Here is a 12,770-nt window from a genome sequence, read left to right on the forward strand (position 1 = left end):
CCTTGATGACGAATGGACTTCACCTCACCTGGGCTGTTCTTCATCTACATCAAAAAAAGAGAGCATTTATTTCATTTTCTTTTATTCGTTTATTTTTTCTTCTTTCTTTCTTTTTAATTTGCCAAATGCTGACAACATGAGAACTCACCATGAGGTCAATTGAAATTGGACACCACAGCCCAGTCGTGTTTATGTGGGCTTGCAGTTATTTTGACGTGTGACAGATGTTAATGACCTGCTCTGGTGGGGGGTGTTTAGGTGGCATTTCCCCAGAAACACACATCCAAGCACATTTTGCAGACTCCACTTTTATTATTGACGCTATGACATTCTTTCACCTGCCTCCATCAATCACCTCACAGCTCACACAGGACTGCCCTACGTTGGATGGGTTATTATTATTATTATTATTATTATTATTATTATTATGACAGTGTACGGATTGGAAAGGAGAGGAAAGCCTTATTTCTCTGAGCTACATATGATTTTATCGAATTTAAACCAGTAACTTGACATGCCGTCGATTTCATCCAAAAATTAATCTCATGCCAAGTCGTGGTCCTCGATCAAGTACCTCTCCGGGGGGTGACATTTTCGGAGCCTGAAATAATTCATTGCCAGACCAAAAGTTCCTGAAATACAAAGAGCAGCGGAGAGTAAATTTCTATTTCTTTTTTTTTTTTTGATCTCGAGTGGGCTTCCGGAGACCTTTGAGGAAGCTGATGGAAATCTTACAGACTGAGATTTGGTGCAGTGATCAGAATGAACCCACTTCACTGCTTCTCATGCTGCAGTGAAATGGGATCTTTTGTGTGATTTTGCAGCTGTGTTCTTGTTATCCAGACCTCTCTCCTCTCCTCAGCGGCTGGTGGAAGCGGCAGAAGAAGCGCACCATCAGCATGAGGATAATCCCGACCTGCAGGTGAGCTCTGAGGGAAGAAAGGAAAAAGAGGAACATGAGCTAATTATTAAAAATGTGATTTGTCACGGTGTTGGACCAGGATGAATCGTTTCTTGTCGGGCTGGGGAGGAGCGGCTGCAAGGTGAGAGAAGGGTAATAGGCCCGGAAAGTCTTTGATTGGTTCTCAGCGCCTCGCAGACATAACTCAGGCCTGCACATTGCGGTGTAGTGCATGATCTGAGATTCAGAAAGAAGGAGGCCTCCTGTATTTGGAGCTCAGCTGTGTGGCAAATGCTTTGGTCTTTTTTTTTTTTTTTGAGTTACAAAGCACAGAGAAAATGAGGTACAGATTTTTTTTTCATGTTTATTATATTTCTCGGGGTTTGCTGTAATGCGCCTCCTGCTGATTTTCAGGGTGCACAGAGCTCCCTCAGTCTCTGCAGAGGGAATGCAGTATTTCTGTCGGTGGTTAATTCCCCCCCCACCCCCACACACACACACCTCCTCCAATGGACAAAGACAAATGAAACTCTTTTGCTCGACGCATTGTTTCATTTTCCTGCCTTTAGATTGGAAACCCACCGGAGCAGCAAAACACTAAAATAACAGCAGCACTTTACACTTAATAGAAGCTTTTACATCATGTGAATACTTTTCAGTCACCTTGTTCTTTAGTTTTCCGTTTCGAGAGTCCATGCATCTTTAACAAATGGAATTAAGACGATATTTTTGCTTTAAAGGGCCGCTTTTTCTTAAAGGAAATATTTTTGACCGTAATAATAATAATAATTATTATTATCATTATCATGATTAATAATAATAATAATAATAATAATAATAATAATAACAATAATAATAATAATAATAATAGCCTACTAGGATTTGTTATTGTGAAAAATATACCACTAGATTTCAATTTGTGCTTTAGTTGGACGACTACTTATTTCCTGTAGTTATATTCATTTTAGCTATTTTTAATTTTTTCATCTTAAATCATTAATGGACATTTCTCACACCAAACAATATCTATGAAAATTCCACAAATATAGTTTGAATACGGAGGAAGTGCTGTTTTAATTTGTCAAATATGCGTAAGAAATATTTTAATGATGTTTTATATAAGGAGTATATAGTTGCATTGCTTTCTTTTGATAAATCGACCAACAAATTATTTTAATGTTTTTCTTATAAATTGTGAAATGGCTGTAATTCTCACAGTGAAATTGTTGCACCTTGAAAGCCGTTTGAGTATTTTAATTCAAGCAGCTGACAGTTGTACAGCACAGGCCTATCACACAAACATCTCATTTTAAAGGCTATAAAAAAAAGTAAGGAAAATTCAATATCCACCTGCAGTAATGATGTGATGTCATGATATTCCTCCTTGTGGCATCACTTAACCAGCCTCGCCTCCTTTGACACCACACATTTTTCATGCAGCATTTCACTGACCACAAAGAGATAAGACGGCTGCCCTTATCTCAGCTGCTCCGCAGGAGGACAGCCAGGTGTTTTGCATTGACTTTAGTGTAATCCTCAATTCAAGGTGCACAGATTAGGTCTGATCAAGCAGCTCGACCCACTTCATAAATGTATCTACTATCGTTTCTGTCTAGTGTCGTTTAACAGATCCTCAAACGTTCAATAGTTACAAGAGATCAGAAAAATATTGAAAATAATGACTATTTCCAGTTTCTCATGAAGTCAGAGTTAAAGAAAAAATGTATATTTTTGCATTTTTAAATAAAAAAAAACTGAATAAACTGAATTTAATTTCTGTAATTGTGACAGAAATTTGTTGGCAGTATCATTAAAAGGTTTCACTTGCTTACTTTATATATATATAAAATTACCATTTTTGACCCCCCCCCTCCATAGTCCTTCCATTGTAAAAATGTGAGTGCACTATAACATCAGACGATATTATTCTAATGGTTGAAAGTATGTGTAATGCCGTATCATCTTGTTGCTCACATATTTGCTCAAACAGCAGCTCATAAAATTGCACCTCAACTTGAGGAAAGGTGGTCTGACTTTTGAGCTTATTAGTTTCCAAAATGATAGCGAAGACACACGTAGGGCCTTTTAAAGCTTCAGACTCCAAGGTAAAGCTCAGAGAGAGCCGCCATCATGTCCAGATATCAGGCCTCAGCTAACTGCAGTGGTGTAAGAGTCAGTGGAGTGGCTGGGATAGCTGCAGTGTCCCGTGGCCTGCTCTACAGTAATAACCCTGGTGGTTAACGCACCTCTGTACAGCACTATCAGTTCTGCTGAGGGTGCACGTTTCTCTCCCCCGCCGCTCCCCCTCAGCAGCTCTCTCCCACCCCCTCTGCCCCGCCGCAGCTCGTCAGAGACCTGCTCAGGCGTGGTATGAGCTGTCAGCGGCTGCTTGATGGTGATGCCCGTGTGGCCTCCCTAGAGTGTGATGCTGTAGAGTCCATCACCAATCTCTCCCTCCCTCCATCTTTCCCCTCTCGGTCTCTCGTTTTTTTTTTTTTTTCCCCTCAGTCAGTGCAGACAATAAGGACCAGAGGCCACAGAGGGGCCGCTCAGAGAGGATGAGGTAGTCTTCCTCCTGCTGCAGAGTGCAGTGAAAGACAGGACAGACAAACTGTTGACTTTCATTTAATGGAGGGGACACATTTCTTTTAGTACAGCCGGGGACTTCCACAGACAAGTGTTTCCAAATGTATAGACTGAGATATGTACTACCATGAATATTAAGTAATTAAACTACGCTGTACAAGATTTCAACCTAACATTTGCAGTTGCAAATTTCTGGCAAGTAAAATTTTTTATTGAGCCTATTTCTTTTTTTAATACTATTTTGTCAGATTTTATTATGTTTGATCTTGTTTTATAATTGCCGCATGGAAGATACAAGTATAACTACATTTGATAAAAATGCAGAAAAAAAGGCACAATCTGTTGTTACGACAATTTAGGCCAACCTTCAAATTATGTTTTTTCCAATCTGGTGAGAGCAAGATTTATACTACTTATAGTGAAATCATGCAAAGACGCAGTCTCATGATGGATAATATTTACAGTACAAATTACTTCAGCAGCAAAATAGCATCATGTATAGGAACGCATAAGCAGACTTTATCAGTATCAATCTGTATCAAACAGAAATGCTGCAATACTGTAATGAGATTACTGTGTAAAAAAACTGCTCTCCTGCCATTTGTAACGATCTCAGTTAAGGTGCTGTTGCTTCATTGTCTTCTAACTTTTTTCTTTTTTCACTCCTCACCTCAGTATGAATACTTCAACGCTGTGCTGATCAATGAAGTGGACGAGGAGGGCAATAATGTGGAGCTGGGAGGACAGTTCATCCTAGAGCCCAATGATCATTTCAATAACCTGTCAGTCAACCTGAGCCTCAGTGTGGTGCAGGTCCCCACAAACATGTACAACAAAGGTAAGGGAGCAGCCAGGAGAGCGGATTGTGTGAGGGTATCTGCAGAATCTGCTAAGTCACATCTTGTTGTACAATAGTGTGTGTCCCCACTGCCTGTATCGGCTGGGGCTTTTGTTTGGCTGTAATGGACTCCCCATAAGTCTCTGTTCACAGCACAAAGGGAGGCTCGTTTCGCAGGAGGGGAGCAGGGGATGATTTAGTCACAGGCATTGTATCTCTTTGGGGAGGGGGGTCAATGGGACACAAAGGTCAACAGTGAGCAGGGTGGTGGGCAGGACAGTCACCATCATCACCAATTAATTTGCTTGTTTCTCTCTCTGTGTCTTTTCCCACATCGTACATCTCCTCAGATCCCGACATAGTGAACGGAGTGTACTGGTCTGAGGCCTTGAACAAAGTATTTGTTGATAATTTTGAGAGAGACCCCACACTCATCTGGCAGTACTTTGGGAGTGCGAAGGGTTTCTTCAGGCAGTACCCTGGTGAGTGCTGTCAGTCCGTCACTGTGGCTTCCAATTTCTAGGTTTACGTGTGCATGTGCATATTTTGTGTGTGCGAGAGAGAGAGAGAGAAAAGAAATGGTTGTCCCATGGGAGCCATCAGCCCTCAGTGAAGGAAATAATAAAAAAAACAGGATCAGAACAAATGATTTAGAATTACAAAAAGGGTAATTTGGCTAATGTTGTAATTTTACAGACCATCAGAGAGGATGCGTATGCATGGACTGTAATTAATCAGCATTTGCCAGCGTGGACCTACAGCTGTACTGAGAAACAGTGCATGGCTGCTGGATCCAGCCAGAGTTATCAGAAAGATGTGAAGCAGCGCCTCAGCTCTCTGCAGTGCTGGAGCAAAGCCACAGAGATGACAGACGACTGATAATATTGTTGTATTGACTCACACTCTTTATGTTTGCTGTACAAGTGGAAATTAATAATGGAGAGATGTCAGTCAGCAGCATATGGCGGGTTTTTATTGATAATCATAAAAATGTAAATGTTACACACACACACACACACACACACACACTATTAAATCGCTCTTAGCTTTTTGGTTTGGCCATTGTTAAAGATTCTTTTATATGCAGAAAAACATCAGTTTTTCACAGAAAAGGCATAAACAATGCAGTGTTATTTTTTGAGGAGTTGGTGTTTTTAATCCACATTTCTGGCACTAGTGTATATTGTCCTGCAGCAGGATGGTGAATCAGGGACGTGATCAAGATAAACTACACTGTGTGAGTTCATCAAAATGAAGGAACATGTTGCCCAGAGTGCGGTTCACTGATGTCAGTGGAGATCAATGGCTCAGAGGAATAAGGCTGCTATATAAGATATATAGACACTACCTAAAGTAAAGTTTAGCAATAAAAATACAGAATATCACCAAAGTCTAAGCATATACAATTTGAACTATCTGAATCTATATTTTATCATGTGCGATGCAAAATTAAATGCTGTTTTCCATGTTTGTCCCTGAGGCTCCGTAGTCCGCTGCTTTGCTCTCACTTATCACACATCCTGTGGCAGTTTGTCTCCTGTGACACTTTGCACTTTTCTGCCCTGGCTGTTTCTCAGTTGACTTTTTGATCCTCTCCCCAGGAGTGAAGTGGCATCCAGATGAACATGGTGTCATTGGCTTTGACTGCAGAAATCGAAAGTGGTAAACATCCTCATATCTGAGAAAACATTGCTGTACATTGAATAGTTTGGAAGGAGTGTATTTATTTTCCCAATATTTGTGCTTTATTGTAATAACTCGGGTTTCATAGTGGGTAATTTAACATCATATCACAGGTATATCCAAGCAGCGACATCTCCAAAGGATGTGGTTATCTTAGTTGATGTGAGCGGGAGCATGAAAGGATTGAGGTTGACCATCGCCAGACAGACTGTCTCCTCCATATTGGACACATTGGGAGAGGACGACTTCTTTAATATCATCGCAGTAAGTTGTAGCTGTGGTCACCTTTTCTCTGCTTGTGTTTGAATTTGTCTGTATGTTGGTTTATAATGTTTCTGCATCTCAGTCACATTTCTCTGTAATTTGAATCTGTTTCTGCTCATTAAATGTTTTTAGCCATTTCTGTTGAGTGTTTGGGATAACTGAAGCTCAGTCTTCCATGACAACCAAAGAGTGTTTATTTAAATCTGTCTTATCTAAATGCCATCTTTTGTCAGTATAATCAGGAGATTCATTATGTGGAGCCTTGTTTGAATGGCACGCTGGTCCGGGCCGACAGAACCAATAAAGACGTGAGTTTCTATTTAAACTGACACATATTGAATGTATGTGGATTATATCAGTTTGAGCTTGTGTGAGTAATGTCTAAAACTCCTTTTTTCTTTCTCTAACTTTTATTTTCTCCTGTCAGCATTTCCATGAACATCTGGACAAGCTGTTTGCCAAAGGGATCGGACTCCTCGGTGATGCTCTGACTGAAGCATTCATAATCCTGAATGATGTAGGTTCAATCAGTGTAATGGGAATATGGTTCAAACGTTCATTCATTTATCACAAAGCTGATCAAGTGATGATATATTTTCACAAGTTTTAATTGAATGATGAATTTATTTATTTGCATGCCATAATAAACTAAATATGCGCATGTAACACAAATAAACTACTCTCATTTAGACTCACTTGACCAGAACATCAGGAAAGTTTTTAATTTACCAGCCACATTTGTTTTCCCTGACAAGGGAGTGTTGAAACATGTTCTGCATGTTTTCAGCTCATCATGAAAAAGTAGTACACTCCAGTCAAATACATGAGAGTGGCTAGGAGGTGTGTCTCCTGTTGAAACGCTCCAGTGCTATCTCCATTCTGCCCTCCAAACACAGACACATCTATTCTGAAGCGTGATTAATGGCTCTAATTAATGTCAATGATTAATAAGGTGGCTGATTGGAACACAAAGCAGATAAGGCCAGGAGGAGCACTGCACTACTTTTATCTCCCTGCTTTCAGGCGAGCTTTGGCTGCGCTGGTGAAACCCAGAGAGCTCAGCTTTTACCTCTGCATTTGTCAGATTAATTAAAGCCCTGCAATGAATATGGTAATCAGCTAGCCAGTAGCCTACTGGTGATGTTCATTGTCGCACCACTGCCTGGTGAATTAAGTCAGATTACAACTAATCACAGACCAAATCAAGAAGCCACTCAATTCCCCGGCTGATCACTGCAGTGTTTTCACATCAAGTCGGAGTCTCCTGAAGGAGAGCAGTGTCGAGATGCAATGCTTTTCTGCAGGGCACAATGTGAAAGAATCACAAAACAGCACACACACGATAAAATATTTGACTATATTTTGCCATCACCGAATATGTAGTCCATCCTTTTGTTTTATGATTTCACAACAACACGGACAACAAGGACATTGGATTGATAAGATTTTATCAACATAGTCTACAACAACCTCTGTAATTGATGTCTTTGCACTGCAATGTTTATATTTAGAAAATAATTTATTTAAAAATGCTGAAGCAAATGATGTGATGTATGTTTAAACAAAGCAGCAGAGAGTGCATGAACACTTTCAGAAAAGGCTCAGGAGATTTCACACCTTTCACAGGGATTATACCAAAAGCAGAAGTATTACCTTTTTTATTCAAAGGCCCCAAATGAATGGCACGAGCTGGATATCCTTTAATGTAGTCCGTTCTTATTCCTGGGCTTGATAGGAACGGTCTACGTTAATGGCTAAATCCCCATTTAACTGCCTCAATTTAATTTTCCCAGTATGGTTCAGGATGGTTCACAGCTTTGTCTTACTGAGGCACTTCAATGGAGTTAAGCTATTGTCATTGTTGTTCAGTGTAACTCTATTTATTCCTGCAAACATCTGCTGTAAAAAAAAAAAAAAAAAAAAAAGCGCTTAGTTACAAGTTATTTTATAACCTACAAATTCTGTGGATAAATGTGTTACTTAAGAGTGAAAATAATATGAATTATCTTGATTAGGCATGTTATTGTGTTCTTGCTGTTGCCGTAGTTGAAGCAACCTGCTGACTGATCTGTTGTTTGCAGTCCTGTAACGTCACAACCTCACAGTCACTGCAGACAAAGCTGCAGAAGTAGGCTGCTTTAGATTGAGAAGACAGATGCATGCTGTGCTCTTGTTTGATCTGATTGATTGTGATTCCACCAAAATGAATACAAGTTAAAGACCACTGAGATCCCCCTTAAACACCCAGAGCTCAACTGCTACACCATTAACAGAGCATTTTCTCATTGGCGTATTTACTGGGTTTGTTGATGTTAATTTATATTATTTAATTATTGCTACATGACATTCTGTCGACACTGCTGCAACACCACAACACATGGATAAAACAACACCAAGCAATTAGAGAGCGGCAGAGAAGGAGAGAGGGAAAGAGGGAGGGAGAGCAGGTACTTGTACGCACTCAGCAGGTTTCAGCCTGCGCTCATGTCACCACACACTTTTCTTTCTCTGCACATTCACTCTGTTACAGGTCAATAAACCACTTAATTACTACGATGCGTCATCAGGTACCAGAATGAAGTTAAACACTTTCTTCGTGTTTTTTTCCGAAGACATTATCTGTGTTTTATTAATCAATAGCATTTCAGCTGCCAAATCACAGTAGAAATGGGCATCATTGACTCTAAGTTTATGTTTAAATAATAGTGATTGGATTAATCATTGACTTTGGCTTTTATTTTCTTTGTGTGTGTGTGTGTGTGTGTGTGTGTGTGTGTGTGTGCACGTGCTGTCTTTCTTTCTGCAGTTTAACCAGACTGGCCGTGGCAGTGTGTGCAGCCAGGCCATTATGCTTGTGACTGACGGGGCAACTGAAATGTACGATGATGTTTTTGAAAAATACAATTGGCCAGAAAGAAAGGCAAGTTCGTCAGTTTTTTTATCACCCTTTCCTTCTCTATCTTCTTTTCTGTTCCACAGAGTGCCTCATTTTTAACATTACACGTCCTTTTTCTGAATTTTCTGCTTGCACTGCACTTTCCATGCTTTGGGGATAATTTTACATTTTAATATTATATGTCAGTTGGTGCTCTGTCTTGACGTTTTGAGGAATTGGTTTCCTAGTTCATTACAACTCTGAGCTGTTTAATGTAAAATCCACATCATCTCAATATGATGCTTTCCAATGTGTTGACGCATTACACAGCAATATTACCCCCAGGGGGAATAAAACATGGGAAATTAACCACTTTCAAGGGCAGAGCATGTAAAAGCAGCTCAGTTTACAGTCTGCATCCCCCCTTTACTGTTCTTGCTCCACACTTCGTCCTGGACTCAACGCTGAATTTAAACTCTTTTGTTAGGCTCCCATTGTGAGACCTAAAAGCAATTGAAATGAAATGGACTGTTGTGCTATTCATAGAGCAATAAAAACAACAGCTCCAGGGCTTTTGTTCCATCCTCTCAAGCATATGTGTGTTGGCAGTGTTTGGCAGGGTACTGGGCAGTATTTGGCAGGGTATCCCACCCCCCCACATACACCCTCAGGGCTGCTATGTGGCAGACATTCAGTGCTTCCTATATGCATTATGCTTAGCAAAGCATCTGGAGCCAATGAGCTGTGCAGGTTTGTGAAAGTGTCACACAGCGTTCTTTTAAAGGACAGAGGAAAGTGCCCTCCTGCCCAACCCCCAACAAAAGAAAATTAATTGAATTTAACTGCATAAACTGAAAAAAGAAAAAGGTTCAAAACACACAAAGGGGAGCAGAAAAAATTTGAGAATGAAAATGATGACATGTGAAAGCAACTAATCTCCTCATAGGGGTGCATCTAATTTTTCCTCCTAGCACTGATAGACTCAGGATGGAAGATAAAGGACTGAGGACACATCACTTTGTATGTTTTGTTCTTGATCTTTTGATCTTTGAAACCATCAACATCTATGTGTCCTCTACACAGGTGCGGATATTCCCTTACCTGATTGGACGAGAGTCTGCATTTGCTGATAACCTCAAATGGATGGCTTGTGCCAACAAAGGTTTGAGACCTTTATACAAACACTTTCCAAAGCAGTGTTGATGCTGATGTGTACGTGCACAAAGACAGTAGGTCGAGGATGTGCAGGTATCTCTGTGTTTTTGGTCGCTTATGTGTTTTATGTTATGTGTGGTTACATGCGTGTGTGTGTGTGTGTGTGTGTGTGTGTGTGTGTGTGTGTGTGTGTGTGTGTGTGTGTGTGTGTGTGTGTGTGGTGTCTTAGATGCTTTGTGCCAAGAGGCAATGATGTGACACTTAGGGGTCATAGGTCAATCTGCACTAATCCCTCTTCCTGTCAGAGTGTCTCCCCCTTGGATGCTCACTGCTGATGGGTCCGATGTGTCAACGCTCTGGATGAGTGCCCTCTGGAAGGGAAAGTCACAGCCAGGAAAACAGATCACAGGGGGATTGTGGGGAGACAAGCCCCTTACCTCCTTCCCCGAACAAACCCCTGCTGTGAAATAACCTTGCATGTCCAATATGAATTATTGTCCGCAACAGCAGGAGCTGACACCAAGTCAAATGACTCTTGTGTCGCTCTACGCTGAACCACAGGAGAACGGCTCCAAAATGGTTCAGCACAGTCTAGTAATAACAGGGACAGTAGAGAATACCTACATCTGAGTATGAGCTTTTAGCTTTCAGGTACTTTACATTCAGTGTGTGAGAATTTAATTTTGTTTCAGGTGCTAAAAATTGTGAGTGTTCAAAGTTTTCTGAAAGGGGACATAACCGTCATATCTCTAAGATCCTGCCTACAGTGCTGTTGATAGTACTTTTATCTTGTTGCAGGACTTAACATCATTGATGAGATACTTCTTCCATCTACAGACATTAACTGTAATATTTTAGTGTGAATATTTAACCAGTGTATAAAGACATAGGACTACACATTGTGTGTGTGTGTGTATTAATTTGGGTTTAAATGTGTTTGTTTCATTGTAGGATATTTCAGTCAAATTTCCACCTTAGCAGATGTTCAGGAAAACGTGATGAGGTATCTTCATGTCATGAGCCGCCCGAAGGTTATCGACCACGAGCATGACACGGTGTGGACCGAAGCATATGTGGACAGTGCGGTAAGTTTAGCTTAAAGCAGTGTCACAACTTTTTTGTGAGTATTCATGTTATTTGTCCTTACATTCATCCGTACATTGACAAACACACAAAAACGAACCACAGAGATGTTGATTCCACCTTCAGGTGCTCCTCAAAGTTGTCGTTTGTACTGTTAATGCCATGCCTTGAATCACATCTGACAGTGTTACCGTTATTTTGTCCATCCCTGTACTGTACAGTGAGTGTCCATGTGTGTGTTTCTGTTCTGCCATCATTAGTCTTCATGCTGCTGGAATGATTCTTCATTATGAACTCCATTTATTTGCAAGGACCTTCGCTACAGTGGACATCAGTCTACATCAACTCGATGCAGAATCTGCTTATATTCATTCACTGGAGGATTACATTTTTTGTCTCCTTATGTCTCCTTTTTAATTTCAGCTTTCACAGGCTCATAAGGTAAGAAGCTAAAGTTCTTTCACATAAACTCACACACAAACAGAAAATAAAGAAAAAGTAATTTGTAATGTAAAAGAAGCTGCCAGATGCTGATGGGTCAAGGTCACCAGTTAAGAGTTGATTAATAAGTGGAAGAACTGTATATATGCAGTTATGCATCACCTGTACCTGTAGAGAGGAGAGACACAGAAGAGAGGCAAGAGTAGCACTACAGAGAAAAATAAGGAAGAAAGTGGGCTATCAGAGGCAAACAAAGAGAAAATAATGGCTGTTGAAATGTAAAGATGTGTTGAACTTCTTTATTATAAATGTGGTTGAGACTTTAAAAATGTGAAATGGAGTTGAGCAAAAAACAAAAAAAGGGGAAACTCAAGTTTTGCTTTTCTAAAAGAAAGCACATGTTTCAAAAGCTCTCTGTCATTCCCTTAGTTTTCTTGATTTAGTAAAAGAACATATCTGCACCTTTTTGAACTCTCTTTAAACGAAATTGCTGGCAGTTGTAGTATATTATATAAATTAGACTTTCCAAAAGTGAAAAAGCTGTTTATTTTCCCTCCCTTTCAACATTGTGCTTGAAAAGTTCCTAAGAAATTCAAGGTGAGGAGAAGCTCTTCCCTCTGAGGCACAAACGCACTACAGAAGCATTTATTGTCCTTCTTTCCAGTATGGAGACAAGCAGCATGCACACAAACACACACACAGACACACACACAGACAGAAGGGTTAGGAGATTGTCCCCTGGAGTGTGTGCTGTTGTATCTCAGCCTCAGACACACCATTCATCATTCTGTGGATCATTGCATTTTATCTCCTAAAGCCCATATTAAAACTGACATTGGAGGCAAGACTAAGAAAGAAAGAGAGGGAGATGGAGGTTTTGGTGGTTGGGCGTACCTGCCTGTGTGTGTGTTTGTGCGCGCGCGAACAAATGCGTGTCTGTTTTT

At 40.4% G+C, this 12,770-nt stretch overlaps 1 protein-coding gene across 1 annotated transcript in view; it reads left to right on the top strand.

Annotated features, from left to right (window-relative positions):
- cacna2d3 (calcium channel, voltage dependent, alpha2/delta subunit 3) overlaps positions 1-12,770 on the top strand; it is a 28,922-nt gene that overhangs the window by 5,913 nt on the left and 10,239 nt on the right. The window contains exons 4-14 of the mRNA XM_029502014.1: positions 863-922; positions 4,163-4,325; positions 4,676-4,807; positions 5,927-5,987; positions 6,122-6,272; positions 6,506-6,580; positions 6,700-6,789; positions 9,079-9,192; positions 10,231-10,309; positions 11,254-11,387; positions 11,809-11,826. Coding sequence (XP_029357874.1) covers positions 863-922; positions 4,163-4,325; positions 4,676-4,807; positions 5,927-5,987; positions 6,122-6,272; positions 6,506-6,580; positions 6,700-6,789; positions 9,079-9,192; positions 10,231-10,309; positions 11,254-11,387; positions 11,809-11,826 — 1,077 coding nt within the window. The remainder of the gene's footprint in view (positions 1-862; positions 923-4,162; positions 4,326-4,675; positions 4,808-5,926; positions 5,988-6,121; positions 6,273-6,505; positions 6,581-6,699; positions 6,790-9,078; positions 9,193-10,230; positions 10,310-11,253; positions 11,388-11,808; positions 11,827-12,770) is intronic.

Source organism: Echeneis naucrates, chromosome 5, assembly GCF_900963305.1.
Source record: "Echeneis naucrates chromosome 5, fEcheNa1.1, whole genome shotgun sequence".
NCBI lineage: Eukaryota > Metazoa > Chordata > Actinopteri > Carangiformes > Echeneidae > Echeneis > Echeneis naucrates.